Raw genomic sequence first — 14596 nt, forward strand, 5'->3', positions numbered from 1 at the left:
AAGATAGAAAAACACCAAGGAGATAATGATAAACCATAACCGGACAAGGATGGTTAAGGATGGAGAAGATTAACACGGATTACAATCGACGAACTTGAAAACTTTAGGCTGAAGATGCGCAAACAGTGACGTAGCTCCTTTAAACTACAACTGAAGAAACTGTTCGGCGCGCTCCAACCTCTCATAAAAGACAATCATGATAATAAGTTAAATCGACTGCATCTGTTATACTAAACTTTATTACAATAGCCTGAGAAATGATAAGACAAACAAATATCTTTGTATAAATGTCGCTGAAACTCGAAGCAATAATATTTTTTAAAACGAAATGTTCTGTACAAATATATAATAAAACTCTATTTAATATAGAAAGTTAAATTTCTGCAATAAATCTTAGTTGAGCAAATCTTCAAAACTGAGCGTTTTTAACGCCAATAATCGACAAATTAGTAAGCGCACGGTAATCAAATGGTGACACGTGAAATTATTTCTTAATTTCACGAGTAAACCATTTGATTACCTCTTAATATCATGGGTGACAAATTACGCTTACAATCGTGGGTTCTTGACTTGTTTATTTTATCGAGAAATTTCGCGCCAAACGTTGCCATGGCAATTTTGTAATTTCACATGTGAAATTACAAATTAACGCTGAAATTTCGCGCCAAAATTAAGGAGTAACTTGTCACCCATGATATTACCACGGTTATCAACTTATCTGGATGTAAAAGACACTTCATATATTCCAAAGGGAACAAATACAGTTATGGTAAGTAACGACTCTCGCCGTTTGTTAAAGGTTAACTGCCCTATCAGAGAACGCCCCAAAAGGTTCATCTCACCAGATGCTTAGTAACCTTCTGACCAAGAAACACAAAACCCTTGAACTCAATCGATTCACATTAGCTTAAGTCGATCTTACTTGTCGCTAAGCAACAATGCTGACCAAAAATATGGGCAAACCTTGGTTTAATCGATTTTTGGCGAATGTCATAAACCATTTTGGACAAAATATTTCGCTTGCGGAAAATACAAACAAGTTTGATCTGTGTACGGTTTTGTTTCCTCGACAAGGTATGTTTCTTTCTCTGCGCTACGCCACCTAAAAAAAGAAATCATGAATACTCACTACTGAATGCTTCGGACCTTGCTGATTATTTTATTTCACCAAAAAAACTAACCCTAAAACGCCATTTTACGAAGAAACTTTCGCATGAAGGTAAAGATAATAAAAATCTAGTTTCTTTTAAGCCAGTGGATCGTAAAGTAACGCTTCTGGAGGAGCGCCCTAAGTCTGTAACTGCGATCAGACGCTCGACTTAACACAAGCAATGCAGTAAAAACCCGCGTATAAGAACCTAAAATTTAAAAACCTGTTACGCTAAAATTTCTCAGTTAAGTACCCTTCACATTCTAGGCTAAAATCTCAATACAGGTTCTTAATTTCAAAATATAGTTTTTTTCAAATATAATACAGTACAATACATGCGACACAAAAAGGTAACAAAAACTAGCCAGAGCACTGGCAGTGTTATAAGACCTAAATATTACTGCACTGTGAATGATTCAATATAAACGTCACACCCATGAGTACAAGTTGTTTTTTTAAAACAAAAATTAAGAACCTGATTAAGAACCTAGGTAACCTAATTTCACAGTAAGCACCATTTATATAAGAACCTATGGAGGCTAACTTGAAGAAACCTAGGTTCTTATACGTGGGTTTTTTACTGCAGCAGTAATAACTTATCCCTCGCGTTTTGCAAGGCACTTTTTTGGCACCAATATCATAAAAGAACACACCGCAAACTGTTTACGAAAATTTCTTCGTCTGATTGCGTTTTAATCCTCGTTCATCTTTTCAAAAAAAAAATCCGTTAAACCAAGTTAATCGCATATAAACGTAAATATCATCGTTTTGAGTCTGAAATTGTGGGTTTCTATAGATTTTTCATGTAAATATATTTTTTGTTATAAAACACTCTTTGGTAACTTTCGTTCGGTATTATCTTTAAAATATATAAAATAAATTCATCAGTAAATGATATCGTTTCAAAACATTTTCGAACAGGGTAACATATTGTAGCGTTGCCATTGGCTAGCAGTTTTGATTGATACTGGACGGCTTTTTGTTGGTTTTCAGAACTTCTTAACCAATCACAGAGCAAACAACGGCACGTGCATTTAAAACTCTTGACTTGTCTTAAAAACGTGGCCTTTGATTGGTCAAAGAAAAGGAGTAAATGTAACAACACAGACATATCACTAATAAATTTAAAACTTTATAATTGCTCGCCGCTCTTATTTCAATACCAAAGCCGGTTGCTTCTAAATTTAACTCTCAAGCCTTTTCCCTAAATCTTTCGCTTACGCTCTACTTTGCTGTGTTAAAGTTGGCTTAAACGTTTGATACCATTTACAAGGTTTTAAGAAGTTTATGTTCAGTGTAAGCCACGCGTCAACCAGGGCTGTGACTGGACAATCGAGAAAGACATTGCTGATTGGTTAACAATCATAAAATGCTCGGGCACACGACAAAATCCTTCATGCACATTCACTCTACGGCTTTTTAATACCCTATTCGATCCTGAGCAAATGAAAAAAAGAAAACTTAAACTGATTTTACGGCAACGTTGCAGTTCTGAAATAAGAAGAGCGAACAATCACGGCCTGAACAAAGATTATTATCAATCCAGGTAAACTCAAGCTTGAAGTTATTAGTTTCAAGATCGACTTAGAAATCAATTTGCCGGAATAGGTTGATGATAAAATAAAACTATTCAAATACTTTCAGTAGAGGTCTGACTTTCCACACGAGGTGCCTGCTTTGTTTCTGGCCAGCGGATGCATTCCAGGCATGCCTTTCTTAGGTCGCGTAGCTGCAACTGTCAAATGTCCTTCATATAATCTGCTGCCGGATCTGAAGCTATCTGGGACACGACATCCATCAATAGACTTTGTGAATCTTCCTCTCCCACCCCACCCTCATCCACACCACTCTCGGGTTCATTGTCCACGTCTGTGCCTTCTGTTTTGATGGGGACAGGGGTGGGGGTGCAGGGGGGAACACTAGAGAGCCTAGTCGTGCTGTCATCTTGTTGTTTCCCTGTATCATCTGGTACCTCAATTGTCTGTGCATTCAATAACGCGAAACGAAACGTTAAAATTTCGTTCAGTTTTTTTTTGTTTTCAAACTTTTTCGAGAGAAACACCGGCAAGGATACAGTGGAACCCCATTAATCCGGTCGCCAAAGGGCCACAAAAACAATAATCTGGCCGTATTAGAACAGATAGGAAAACAAGTGCCGATAACTTAAAACGATTAGAACTCTCCGATTGTCTTATCAGAGAACAGTACAAGTGCTTTAGAAAGTTGTCAAGTCAAATACTCAACAACATCATGGGCTCAGTTTTAACTGGACAAAAAAGCTGTTGGTTCAAGGACTGTGATATGGTTGAAAACCGCAACCGGCTTGGGTTGATACGGTTGACGTTCCCAATAGAACACTTTTCTAATCGTTTTTGGTCAAAATGAGGTAACTCCTGGGAAAAGTCCTTACGCGAGCTATAATCACGCAAATGTTTTTGCAACCTGGTTTGAGGCCGGTTGAAAGAGTTGATCAACCAAAGTATCCAAAAAGGATTTTTCCTCAATCCCAACCAATCCAACCAGCCAGAAGCAGTTGATCCCAAAAGAGCACGACCTTAGACGGACAAAACTCACCGTATTAAACATCACATAACTGCAGTAAGCCACTTCAAGCATCTGCTGAATGACAAACTTAACCAGGCAAAGAAACAAACCCACTCACCTTCAGCTTGTCCTGAAAGGAGTCCACATAAGTACTTTCTGATAAGGAGCTTGTCTCAGAGTACTCAACTGGAATTTCTGAACTGCGTCTTTCTTCAATGTCAAGTATGTTACTGCTAGCATTTCCTTCTAAAGCTTGCCCCGTCAAAGGGGATTCCTCGACTTCTCTTTTATCCATGGGTTCTTCAATGATGGGTGAGTGTGGGAGGGCTGTTCCTGTTGCTGCAGGATTTTTCATTTGACGTAAAACCTGTTTAGACTGGTCATATGCTACAGCTTCAGTAGGTGCTTGTTTTTTTATATTTCTGGATTCTCCAAGAGGTGATGTAGGAGGAGCTGGAGATTTCTCAAAATGTACTTTGCGATTTACTTTGGGTCTGTTGAAAAATGAAACAACACTCAATAGGGAGTAAGAGACACATTATGGTCACAAATGAGCATGTGTTTATACCACATGCTTCAAGGAGCTACTTCACGGTTTGTGTGACTTGAAAGTTTAGCCTAAATATTTCAAGTTCGTCATTCCGTGTCAATCTTCCTCATCCTTAACCATCCTTGTTCCTTTATGGTTTATCATTATCTCTTTGGTGCCTTTCTACTACTATTTTCAGCCTTACTTCAGTATAAAAATAGTTCTGTACATGGCCTAAGCTCAATTTCCACTGATCCTTCACGTTCGGTCTGCATTCCTTGCTTCTGGGGAAGAGCACGGGCTTGTTTCCCGAACAGCGATTGGAAATTGAGCCTATACATGGCCAAAATAACTCCAAAATACCACAACTGAGCTCATTTAATTATGATAAGATATAAAGAAAAATCACCTACCTGGTCTTGGTTTTCTTCTTATGGGGCACTGTATTTCCTTTGCCAAGACTCCTATATAAAATGTAAACAAAGGAACATCAACAACTCAGTAAACATAACCAGCTGTACAGACACAACAACTAAAAGAGGATTTAACGTTTTTTTTCATTTCTTTTTTTTTTTTTTGTATTGCATACGAAGAGATGTCTTTGCTAACACTGCCAATCAGGAATCCTACTTGGTTTTTGTTTTCTTCTTATGGGGCACTGCAGTTCCTTTGCCAAGACTCCTATATAAAATGTAAACAAAGGAACATCAACAACTCAATAAACATAACCTGCTGTACAGACACAACAACTAAAAGAGGATTTTTCTTTTTTGTGTTGCATACAAAGAGATGTCTTTTCTAACACCGCCAATCAGGAATCCACTTTTTTGTTATTAGGTACCAAGTGTCTGGTAAAGGATCAGTTATGAAACAAAAACCAATGAAGTACCAGCTGAGCTTCCACCTGAAAGCATATCTTCACACACGAAAATAACATATGATCACATGTGAAAAGATCACCATTGCCATGGTTGCATAATAAATGGCACCTTTTGCAGCAAAAGTGGAAGGGATTGGGATTTCATTGGTGTTGATATAACAAATAGCACATTACATGGCCACTTGGAGATACAAAATTTCTCTTTGAGTGTTGAAAAATGTTTCACTCATTCGCTGTACTCACTCATGAAATATTCTGCAACACTCAAAGAGAAATTTTGTATGTCCGCGGCTATGTTATATCCTCTATTTATTATACAGGATAGGTGACAAGAAAAAACAGTACAAAACCATCAACCAAAGGATAAATTATTGCCTCAATATACACTACAATCTCATACCTTGCAATGTGACTGCTGAAATCTTAATGATTAAAAAGACAACTGTACAATGCCTAAATGTCAACAAAGTAACTTACATGATCTTCAGTGGCCAGGTCTCAGGCCACTCCACAACATAGTTTAGAGAAGTTGGTTGGAATGCTAAGGTTCGTCTGTTGTATCCAAAGGGATTCATGCTCATGTTATGATTGTGACGAAGATTCTCCACTCCTGCTGACTAAAGAAAGAAGATGATGACAATCTTTTGTCTGCAAGAATGTGAAATCTTTACTTGAAAAGCTTTACAAGATCCAAGATCACTTAACTCCCCAGTAGCCTTTCTCAAGGGATGAATTTTTAGAATACCTCCAAGTTTAGCATGACATAAGTAAATTCAAGATGACAAATGGAAAGAAAAAAGTTAACTATCTTCACTTCCACGTTTTGAATGTTGGAGAGTCTTGACATGTTTTCTCTGCTCGATTACCAGCCACTGGTTCAGGAGAAATGCAGCTGGACCTAAGAAAGTGGCAGAAATCAAGCCTATATGTTTTCACGACTGTACAACTCTGCAACTTAGCCAACTTCTCCCATAAAATATATTATCAGAAGCTTTTGATTTTGTTCATTACAAATTCTGCAGTTCAGGTTTGACCCCAAATGTCATGTACTAATGAACAAGTGACAAAACTTGTCAGTAAGATTGTGCCAAGTGATTTGTCATTATGGGTACTTACAGGGCTATCAGACCAGCCACTAAATGAATAACCCAGTCTGTCTTGATTTACGGCAGCATTCGTCCCTTGTGACTTGACTGGAGGAAAGGTCAGGTTTAGCCGTTTGTCGGCCTTGGCCTGCATGTACAGTGCTGTCTTGTGCTCACTGTCATCAATAGCATGCTGCAACCCTACATTTAACCTGCAAAAGACACAAATTTATGCAAAATGATAAATAAAAAAGTTAGCTTGATGCAAACTTTTCTCTCTAAAAAGTTCTAATTAAAGGTCTCTCTAGCTCAAGTGTTAATTTTCAATATAGGAGTCAGATTTGTGTGCCCTTTCAGGAAGCAAAATTATCTGGGCTCAGTATTTCATGCTCCATACTTACAAGAGTGTCACTGTGCCTTTTTTTAAATCTCTGTTTGCCTTCTGATCTGAGTTGTTGATTTAGTGTTACCATACAGAGAGATGCTTTCTTGGAAAAATAAGTCCAACATCACCAGAAACGAATTATTCATTTCTAATGATATTTGACTGAAGTTTTCTAAGTTTAAACTAAACAACCCCAAAACTCAAATTAGAGAACACAACTGCTTATGCACAACTAAATGATTTCAGAACTCCTTTGTGCTGATCCCATGTAAGGCAATCATGTTCTATTTTCTATTTTTGAATTGTGACAATAATGTGGAACCTAACCTTCTGTGAGCCTTTCGACGAGCAGCTGACAGGTCTTGGAAAAATGGAGAGCTTTTGCTTGATGCAGAGTTTGCTTCTGAATAAACAAATTAGAGAAAAAAGGTCATATATTACTTAACATACTTTAACAAGAAACTGAAAATATAGAAAGAAATACAAAATTTAACTGCTACATGATTAGAGAGGCTAGGCTAGTAATATTATTTATCAATTATTCACCGAAGGTGAATAATTATTGTTTTAGTATAATTTTTAGAGCTGAACAAAGAGGACTACAGAATAACAGACTAAGACATAAAACACAGACACAATAATGGGATAAGGCGATAGAAATCTCGAGCTCATAAGCTAATTGTTTAACAGAAAGTGGAAGTTTGGGAGACTTTGGAAAAGCTTTGGTAGCTTGTGTCCCCACAGCATTTCTTATTCTCCCAAACTTCCCATTGTGTACTTTTTTAAACAATTAGATTATGAGCTTAAGATTTCTATCGAATGATAGTTGACGAGGGCGCAGCCTGAGACAGCTGTCATGCATAGAAATTGAGAGCGAATAATCTAATTGGTTTAGTGTGAATCTACGAGTCGTTCAAAACTTCGTCTAAATCCTCTTCACAGGCACTTTGAAAATGCCAAGAAGCGGCCGTCATTTTGCTAGCAAGGGCACACTGCTACGCTACTCACTATCTATCACAGAATGGAATATATAGTGATTAGCGTAGCCAATCAGAGAACGGCATTCATGATAGAACGCTAGTAGATTCACACTAAAACTCAATAGAAACATGGTATGCTCAAACATTTTGATGTACATAAAGGGTCTGAAGAACTTGATTTGTGTTTTACAAATATAATATAAACTAAATATATCCCTATCAAAGGATTTTTGCATCCTTTTAACCTGCTGACTCTTGTGCCGTCTGTAACCGACCATGACGAACATTGGCCTTTGTTCCACTTCTGACATCATCACCTGTGACCAGATTTGGCATTATCTATACTCAAGTTCTAATGATACCCAGATCAGAGTGATCGGCTCAGAAATTTGAGTGAAAAAATCAGAGCAAAATTTCCTGTGACTACACATGGCTATTCCATGGTAAAGATTGCCCATCTTGATAGTACTTTCTCAGAATTTTTTGAACTGGAAGCAAGCCCAATAGAGGGTCAATCACTGCAGCAAAAAGATAAGAAAAGGAGAAAAAGGAAAAGCGAAAAAAAAGTAAAAAAAAAAAAAAATGTAAGATGTAGGTCACTTTCTCATCCAAAAACCATCTCAAAATTTTGATTTCTGTACATGCCCGAGCAAAAATGTCATAAGCACGACGCAGACCAACATTATCAACATGTACCAGTCTCCAGACGAGTCACCAAATCACCCAGAACAAAGTGAAGCACTAAAGGTAGCTCCCTAAGGTTTTATGGCCACATTTGAGCTAAGGAGCAAAAGAGGTTTAAATTATCGGCAGAGCTCTTCTGCTTTTAACAACATATTTTTTTAGACTTAGTGATCTCCCAGGTTGGCATCTGGTTATGGTAAGTTCTATGAACAGCTCAAGCTAAGAACAGTTACATGATTAATATGCATACTTCCTACCATTAAATGGATGTACCATTGGCAGAGCTTCCTCTTTTGCTGATTTATGGATGTCATTTCTTGAGTATAAAGACAATCCTGACTAGAGATACATAACAAAATACAAATAGAAAATCACCGAATGTAATGCAATGTGGTAAATATTTTTGGTATTGTTGTTTACTGAGGCTTGAAGAGATTTTCATTTTTTCTTTAAATTTTTATCTTTTACCCACATTTTTGTGTTTTTTTTTTTGTAAAATAACTAGAGACAAAAAATAACCCAGTCTACAAGCAACATTACTTCTTTGCTGCTGAAACAGTTTTTAAAATAATTAGAAAGTGTTTTATGCTTGATTCCCACAATATATGCAAATAAGCTTATATGCAAAATGCTCAGGAGTATCATGTTTCTATGGCTACTAAACGTAATCTAATACCCTGTAATTTTCTTACGAAGCGAAACTGCCCGGTTGTCCAAGGTATAAACATGCAAAAATTATACGAACCATTGCAAAAATCTAAAGGATTTATTTGGTTTTAGGATTTTGCCGAGTTAAGCTTATTTCTCTTGGGAAGGGTAAATTATTTAGGACGTCTGAAGGAAACAAACCAGCAAAATGAAAGTAGCACAGCGAGATTGCAGAACAAAGAAAGCGCTCAACAGGGATTATAATTGATTATGACGATAAAAATAAAGAAAACAACATCTAAAGGGCGTAATTATAGGATTTTTCATGTTTTACCTTCCTTTGCTTTTCGTCAAGTCGAGCCAAAATTTGCTTGACTGGGTCAACCTTTCGTCTTTGCTGCATAGCGAAGATCAAACCGCAAAATATTGATTTAACACAAAATTCAAGAGGGAAACAAACTGCCTTATTAAAACAAGAAACCTTATTGCTACAGTGTTAGAAAAGAAGCATACTCTTACCTTCTTATAAGCTATCATTTGATAGCCTTTAGAATTCCTAATATGTTGTTTCTCCTCCGTGGAAAGTGGTAGTGGAGAAGTACCACAACGCGGCGATCACGAACAGATTTCGCATACCAAATGAATTAAGCGCTCTCCGATGACTAATTTTCTGATTTACGTTTTCTTCTCCTCTTCTTAATCGTTTATAGCCGCTTATCAATCATCTGTTTGCCTCATGTTTTCTAAACACAGCTGGGCACAGTTAAAAACAACCCCTGCGAGAGAGGTGTTCGCGATTGTCTGAAGAATGAAGCGGCTGGAGTTGACGTGAGACACAAGCCACGAACAACATCGCCCGACATGGGGTTAGCCAATCACATTTCACGATTCTCAATCACGCTTAATTTTTGCGGGAAACTGTCGCAACAAATAAATAACACAGCACCAGTAAATATTTTAATTACCCACAAAGAACAAATAGTTAATCAAAGTGAACCTAAATTTAGATATTTCATTTGAAAAGAGGACACTAAGGGATATCGTTCTATTCTTTAATCCTATGACAAGACATCTGCACAAGCAGAATTCAAACTGAATCCTTGTTTTTATATCATTATAAACATTTCCAAGTTGAAACAAAACATCAATATACTAAAATATATCGCTTTCTGAGTTTTCCTGAAATCAAGCTTTTAGTTGAAAATGTAATCTTCTTTACTGTGGTTGTATGTATCATCAGATTTGCTTGATGTAATGTTTGGAATTTTGCAGCTTAATTCAAGGCAATATCATTCCCAAGCTCAAAAGTTATTTTTAAATTCTCAACCTATTTTTGTTCTGCTAAACTATAACACGAAATTTGAAGTAAATTGTTCTCTCGATACTCTCAGTTCATCCTCTTCAATAGTCAAGGTCTAGGATTTGACACCAGGAGTCCAAAAATTATATTCTCATGGCAAAGCTCTTTTTGAGAACTTCAGGGACCCATCAAATGTCCCTCATTGTTTGATGCTTAGCAACAGTCAATAGGCCACTTCTGGGTTGGCTTTTGCCTCTGTGTCAAAACAAGTCTTTGTGCAAAACTATTCATATGGAAATGTGTTCTGCCTACGTGTTCATTTTCATGTAAATCAAACTCATTTTTCACATAATAGGTTTTGCACCAAGGCTCGGCCACAAGGCAACTCGGAAATGGCCTATCAGAGAGAGTAATGTTCAACATTAACCTTCAGATGTCAGTGTCTTTGGAACATGAAAAGAGCAGTAATAAAAAACCCTTTGATACATCCCAGTGTTTTCTGCCAGGTACCTGTCAGTCAACAATAATATAGAGAAATGTTTTTGAAAGACCATTAAATTTTTGGCACCCTTTTGATAGACAGGAAGCTCAAACACTGTTTGAGAATCTGTCAAAAGGTTTAGGAAAATGCTTTCCGTTGTAACTAATAAAACTTACCAGTAATTACTAATTACTATTAGCAACAACAGAAAGCATTTCCCCAAACTTTTGTCGGATTCTCAAACAGTTTTTGAGCTCCCACGCTATCAAAAGGGTGCCAAATGGTCTTTCATCTTGGTCTTGCCATCTCAAATTTCTTTTACACACCCATCTCTGGAACCTCAATTAACAAAAAGGCAACAAAAGTCTCAGGCTCCTCGATAATGGACTTGTCATCCCACCATAGACTTACAAGCACCTTCATTCCAGAAGGGGGAGGGGCATGGTGACCTTGCCCAGAAAAAAATACACAATACACAAATGGGTGAGAGTTGAAATTGGGATACACACGCAAAATAAAATTTTCACAATTCTCACATCTAATGAAACTGTTACAATTCCAAAAGCAGTTAGTTTGAAAGCTTGCATACTCTATGACCTCGATTGACAGCCTGGTAAAAGCACAAACTCATAAAAGATCTGGTTATGAAAATTTCTGTCAACACCAGAGTAGTAAACCCTGAATTTTAATCCAATGACTCAAATTTCCACATTGTTTTCTTGACATGCTGTAACCTCCATCACAGCCATTGAAAGAAATACTTTTTCATCAATAACATTTCACAACTATTTGATATTTGAATGATAATTGAATGAGTGTATTATCAGCTGAAGTTTAAATTCCTTCATTAAAGACTCAAAGTAATATAATTGGTTTAAGCATTGGTTTTTATTGCATGGTGAAACCCTTCGGCCGTTTTGACTATAAATGAACATTCTTTCTTGTGACAAAGTTTTGAATAGGCTAATGGCTACCTTTTTCAACCACAGCCATTTCAAAACATTCACTTGTTAGAACTCAAAATGCTTCTCTGTGGCCTGTGATTTCTACCAAATGAATGGAGCATTCAATACAAATGATACAAGGGCAGCTGTGGGTAAAGAAAATACTGTCTAATACCCCAGGGCTTGTGGATCCCTCTGAGCTTTTATCTAACACTTGCCCAAAAGGCTGGTAGGTAATCCTTGGCAGGTAAATTGACGCCATAGAGAAAACGAAGTGTGCACTAACTTAAACAATTCTGCAAGGCAAATCTATTTTTTTTACACCCTGAAAGGTCAACAAAAAAAAACTTTTAATGATTTCTCTTTCTGCTCAGTTTGAATCATCCTCCTCCTCCTGCACTTTCTCCTTCTCATCATCTTTCAAGGCCTTCATCTTCTTTATAAGTTCTTTTGCAGGATTAAACATTCCATTAGTCTGAACACCACAGACATAACACCTTTTGCTTTTTCTGTAATGTTTTAGAGCACATGCTTCACAAAAGTAATGTTTACACTTGGTAACAACCGGATTCTTAAATGATTCCCGGCAAATAAAACAGGCAAATGGAAGGTCATCGTCACTATCACTGTCTATTTCATACGCATGCGGATCTTGTTTGCTGTAGTTTCCTTCTTTCCATTCACGCTCCAGCTGCCATCCATGCTTGTAATCACTGCGATCATGCAAAAATTTGCAGCTATCTCCAAAGCCGCAAAAACCAGTTTCCTTGTAGTCCTTGCATATGTCTGGTTGGTAATCCCAACGAATTGTTGCACGCAGATTAGCTGGCGCCCTGATAGGTCCTTGTCTAAAAGCAAAGTGTCAAAATAATTAGAGATTCCGTCCAAAATCACAGATTTTCTTCAAAAGTTTGGTCTCATACACTGAAACGAAAGTATTACACAGGTTGTCAAAACGTCATTCACCAGCAATACTTCTTTTCAGAAAGTATCATGCATGACCAAGCACAGCTTTCTCAAGTTACAAAACTATTTTCAAGTATCTAAGTGACAGCCTATTAGCATCTGGTCACTTTGCTCCATAGTCAACTTTAGACTTGAAGAATTCATATGTACATGATTTTAGATTCTTAGGGTAGGTTTCTTACTGTTAAAGTTTTTATAAATAGTTAGTTGTAGTAAAAACGACCCCACAAGCCTTTTAGCTTTAAATCCCATCTACAGATACAGCCTATAAAAAAATCATCATATTTGTGTGACAAACTAGTAATTAGTTCAGTCGATCAGTCAGTTGGTTGGTTGGCCAGTCAGTCAGTTAGTTAAGCCAGGTCCTCACTTGCAACACAAGCATAAGCACAAGCATAAATGTAAAAAGCGTATGCGCTAGTGGGAACAGCTGCGACATAAGCATCAGCCTTCTGCCTATGCTTATATCGCTGTTATGCCCAGTGAGGACAAGGTCAGCATAGGTATAAAGCACCAGCTGATTGGCTGAAAGTCTTTTGCTTATGCTTATGCTTATACTTATGTCAACCATGTCTCCTCTGGACAGCGACATAAGCATAAGAAGAATGCGAGGTTTTGATATTTTTATGCTTATGCTTATGTCCAGCTGTCCCCACTAGCACAAAAGCTTCTTCTGTACTTTCTGTACTTTCGTTCTAAGAAATATTTTTGCACCCAGGCATATCCAATTCAGCTAAAGCCAAATTTTCAAACTGGATCATGTTTTTCATATTGAAATTCAGTTTCACTGTGTTTGTTTGACTAGATTCCAAGAAGAGAGGTGACAAACCCCACCCCTCCCCTGTATGTCCAGGAAAGTTCACCATAGTTATAAACCAATTACCTGACCATTCCACTAGCAGCATTTCCTTGCGCATTTCCCTTTTTCTCGTAGAACGTCATGTAATTGTTTAATCCTTTATACTGTTTATCATCTTTCTCCACGTTTTTCAACTCTTCGTTCGTTTTCAAACTCTTTTCAAACAAAGCTTGTGCATCTCGATCGAACTCTGTATCGATCTCTACAATGGCTGTTGCTCCGAGGTCTTCTGGACCAGCTCGCATAGCAGAGCGCGTTGATTTGAATGAAACGTCGATTTCATCCTCTTCTACTTTAAGTTTCGACTTGGAATCGAATCCATCTGTCTTCTGGAACAATGGGTTGGAAATGGGCTTCTTTTCCTTCTTAATCACCGTCGTGACATCCTCATCTTCGCTATCTGACTTTTCTACCTTTCTCTTACGCACATTTCTGTTCCTGTTTACCTTCTTAAAGAAAGTGCAAGTAGGTTTTTTGGAAAGAATGTCTTCGTTCGTTTCTCCCGACTCATCCGCCATTTTGATTTGTTCAAACTAGTGTCCAGTATTCTCGGTTCAACTCATCCGGGATATCTCGTTGTGTCCAGTGCGGTATATACTTCACGGGGTGAATGCTGTAAGTCAAGTGCACCAAGTATTCTACCTCATGTAAACTACACCCATGAAGTATATACCGATTTTTTGGTCGCCACTACTGACGCGGTAAGAAAACGTGGAAGCAGCGCCAACCCTGGTCCCCGCCATTTTGAAAAGTGGAGAAGGCCCTGGGGACGAGGTTAGAAGCAGCGCGGGAACGCGGGAATACCCAATTTGGTTACCAAGCTCCTGTTGGTCATCTAGTCTCGCGAGCCTTTCTGGGATCGTTTTTGCGGCAACGTTCAAAATCATTAAAATGGCGGCAACCAACCGTACACTGTTAGCAGAGGTCCCTTTACCCTGCGGAACAGGCGTAATTTTTTTTTTGCGTATTTTAGGCGAACTGAGGCGAAAGCAAGGCGAGCGCGAAGCGCGAGTCGCGCGCTAGGGGAGGAGCACGAAAAAAATAACGCCGCTCTTCCCCTTGCGCGCGACTCGCCTCGCTTTCGCCTCTGTTCGCCTAAAATTTTTTCGCCTATTCTGCAGGTTAAGGTCCCTTCGATCTCCTAGCCTGTGCATAGCCCCG

The 14596-nt window shown here is 38.0% G+C and overlaps 2 protein-coding genes across 3 annotated transcripts; both read right to left on the bottom strand.

Annotated features, from left to right (window-relative positions):
* Positions 1 to 221: 221 nt before the first annotated feature.
* On the bottom strand, positions 222 to 9756 carry LOC110049757 (uncharacterized). Of its 2 annotated transcripts, XM_089275864.1 has the most exons (10): positions 9405 to 9756; positions 9220 to 9282; positions 8495 to 8576; positions 6901 to 6976; positions 6220 to 6400; positions 5581 to 5720; positions 4854 to 4904; positions 4637 to 4687; positions 3813 to 4188; positions 222 to 3131 (listed from the first exon to the last, which is right to left on the bottom strand). In XM_089275864.1, exons 1-10 carry the CDS (start codon positions 9420 to 9422, stop codon positions 2889 to 2891), a joined length of 1281 nt encoding a protein of 426 aa, XP_089131990.1. In that variant the 5' UTR covers positions 9423 to 9756; the 3' UTR covers positions 222 to 2888. The 2 variants fall into 2 exon arrangements, with proteins under 2 accessions (XP_089131990.1, XP_089131991.1); XM_089275865.1 differs by lacking the exon at positions 4854 to 4904.
* Positions 9579 to 13999, bottom strand: LOC149101422 (E3 ubiquitin-protein ligase RNF113A-like). Its single transcript, XM_089275868.1, has 2 exons — positions 13460 to 13999; positions 9579 to 12458 (listed from the first exon to the last, which is right to left on the bottom strand). The coding sequence occupies exons 1-2, from the start codon at positions 13951 to 13953 to the stop codon at positions 11981 to 11983; spliced, it is 972 nt and encodes a 323-aa protein (XP_089131994.1). The 5' UTR covers positions 13954 to 13999; the 3' UTR covers positions 9579 to 11980.
* Positions 14000 to 14596: the final 597 nt, after the last annotated feature.

Source organism: Orbicella faveolata, unplaced genomic scaffold, assembly GCF_042242905.1.
Source record: "Orbicella faveolata isolate gen_17 unplaced genomic scaffold, um_ofav_v1 contig_4, whole genome shotgun sequence".
Lineage (NCBI taxonomy): Eukaryota > Metazoa > Cnidaria > Anthozoa > Scleractinia > Merulinidae > Orbicella > Orbicella faveolata.

Coding starts and splice junctions, on each gene's coding strand:
- LOC110049757 (XM_089275864.1), bottom strand. Junction 8,577..9,219: donor TTGACGAAAAGCAAAGGAAG/GTAAAACATGAA, acceptor ATGTATCTCTAG/TCAGGATTGTCTTTATACTC. Junction 6,401..6,900: donor CGTCGAAAGGCTCACAGAAG/GTTAGGTTCCAC, acceptor TGTCTTTTGCAG/GTTAAATGTAGGGTTGCAGC.
- LOC149101422 (XM_089275868.1), bottom strand. CDS start 13,953: ATGGCGGATGAGTCGGGAGAAACGAACGAAGACATTCTTTCCAAAAAA. Junction 12,459..13,459: donor GCTGCTAGTGGAATGGTCAG/GTAATTGGTTTA, acceptor CTTTGCTTTTAG/ACAAGGACCTATCAGGGCGC.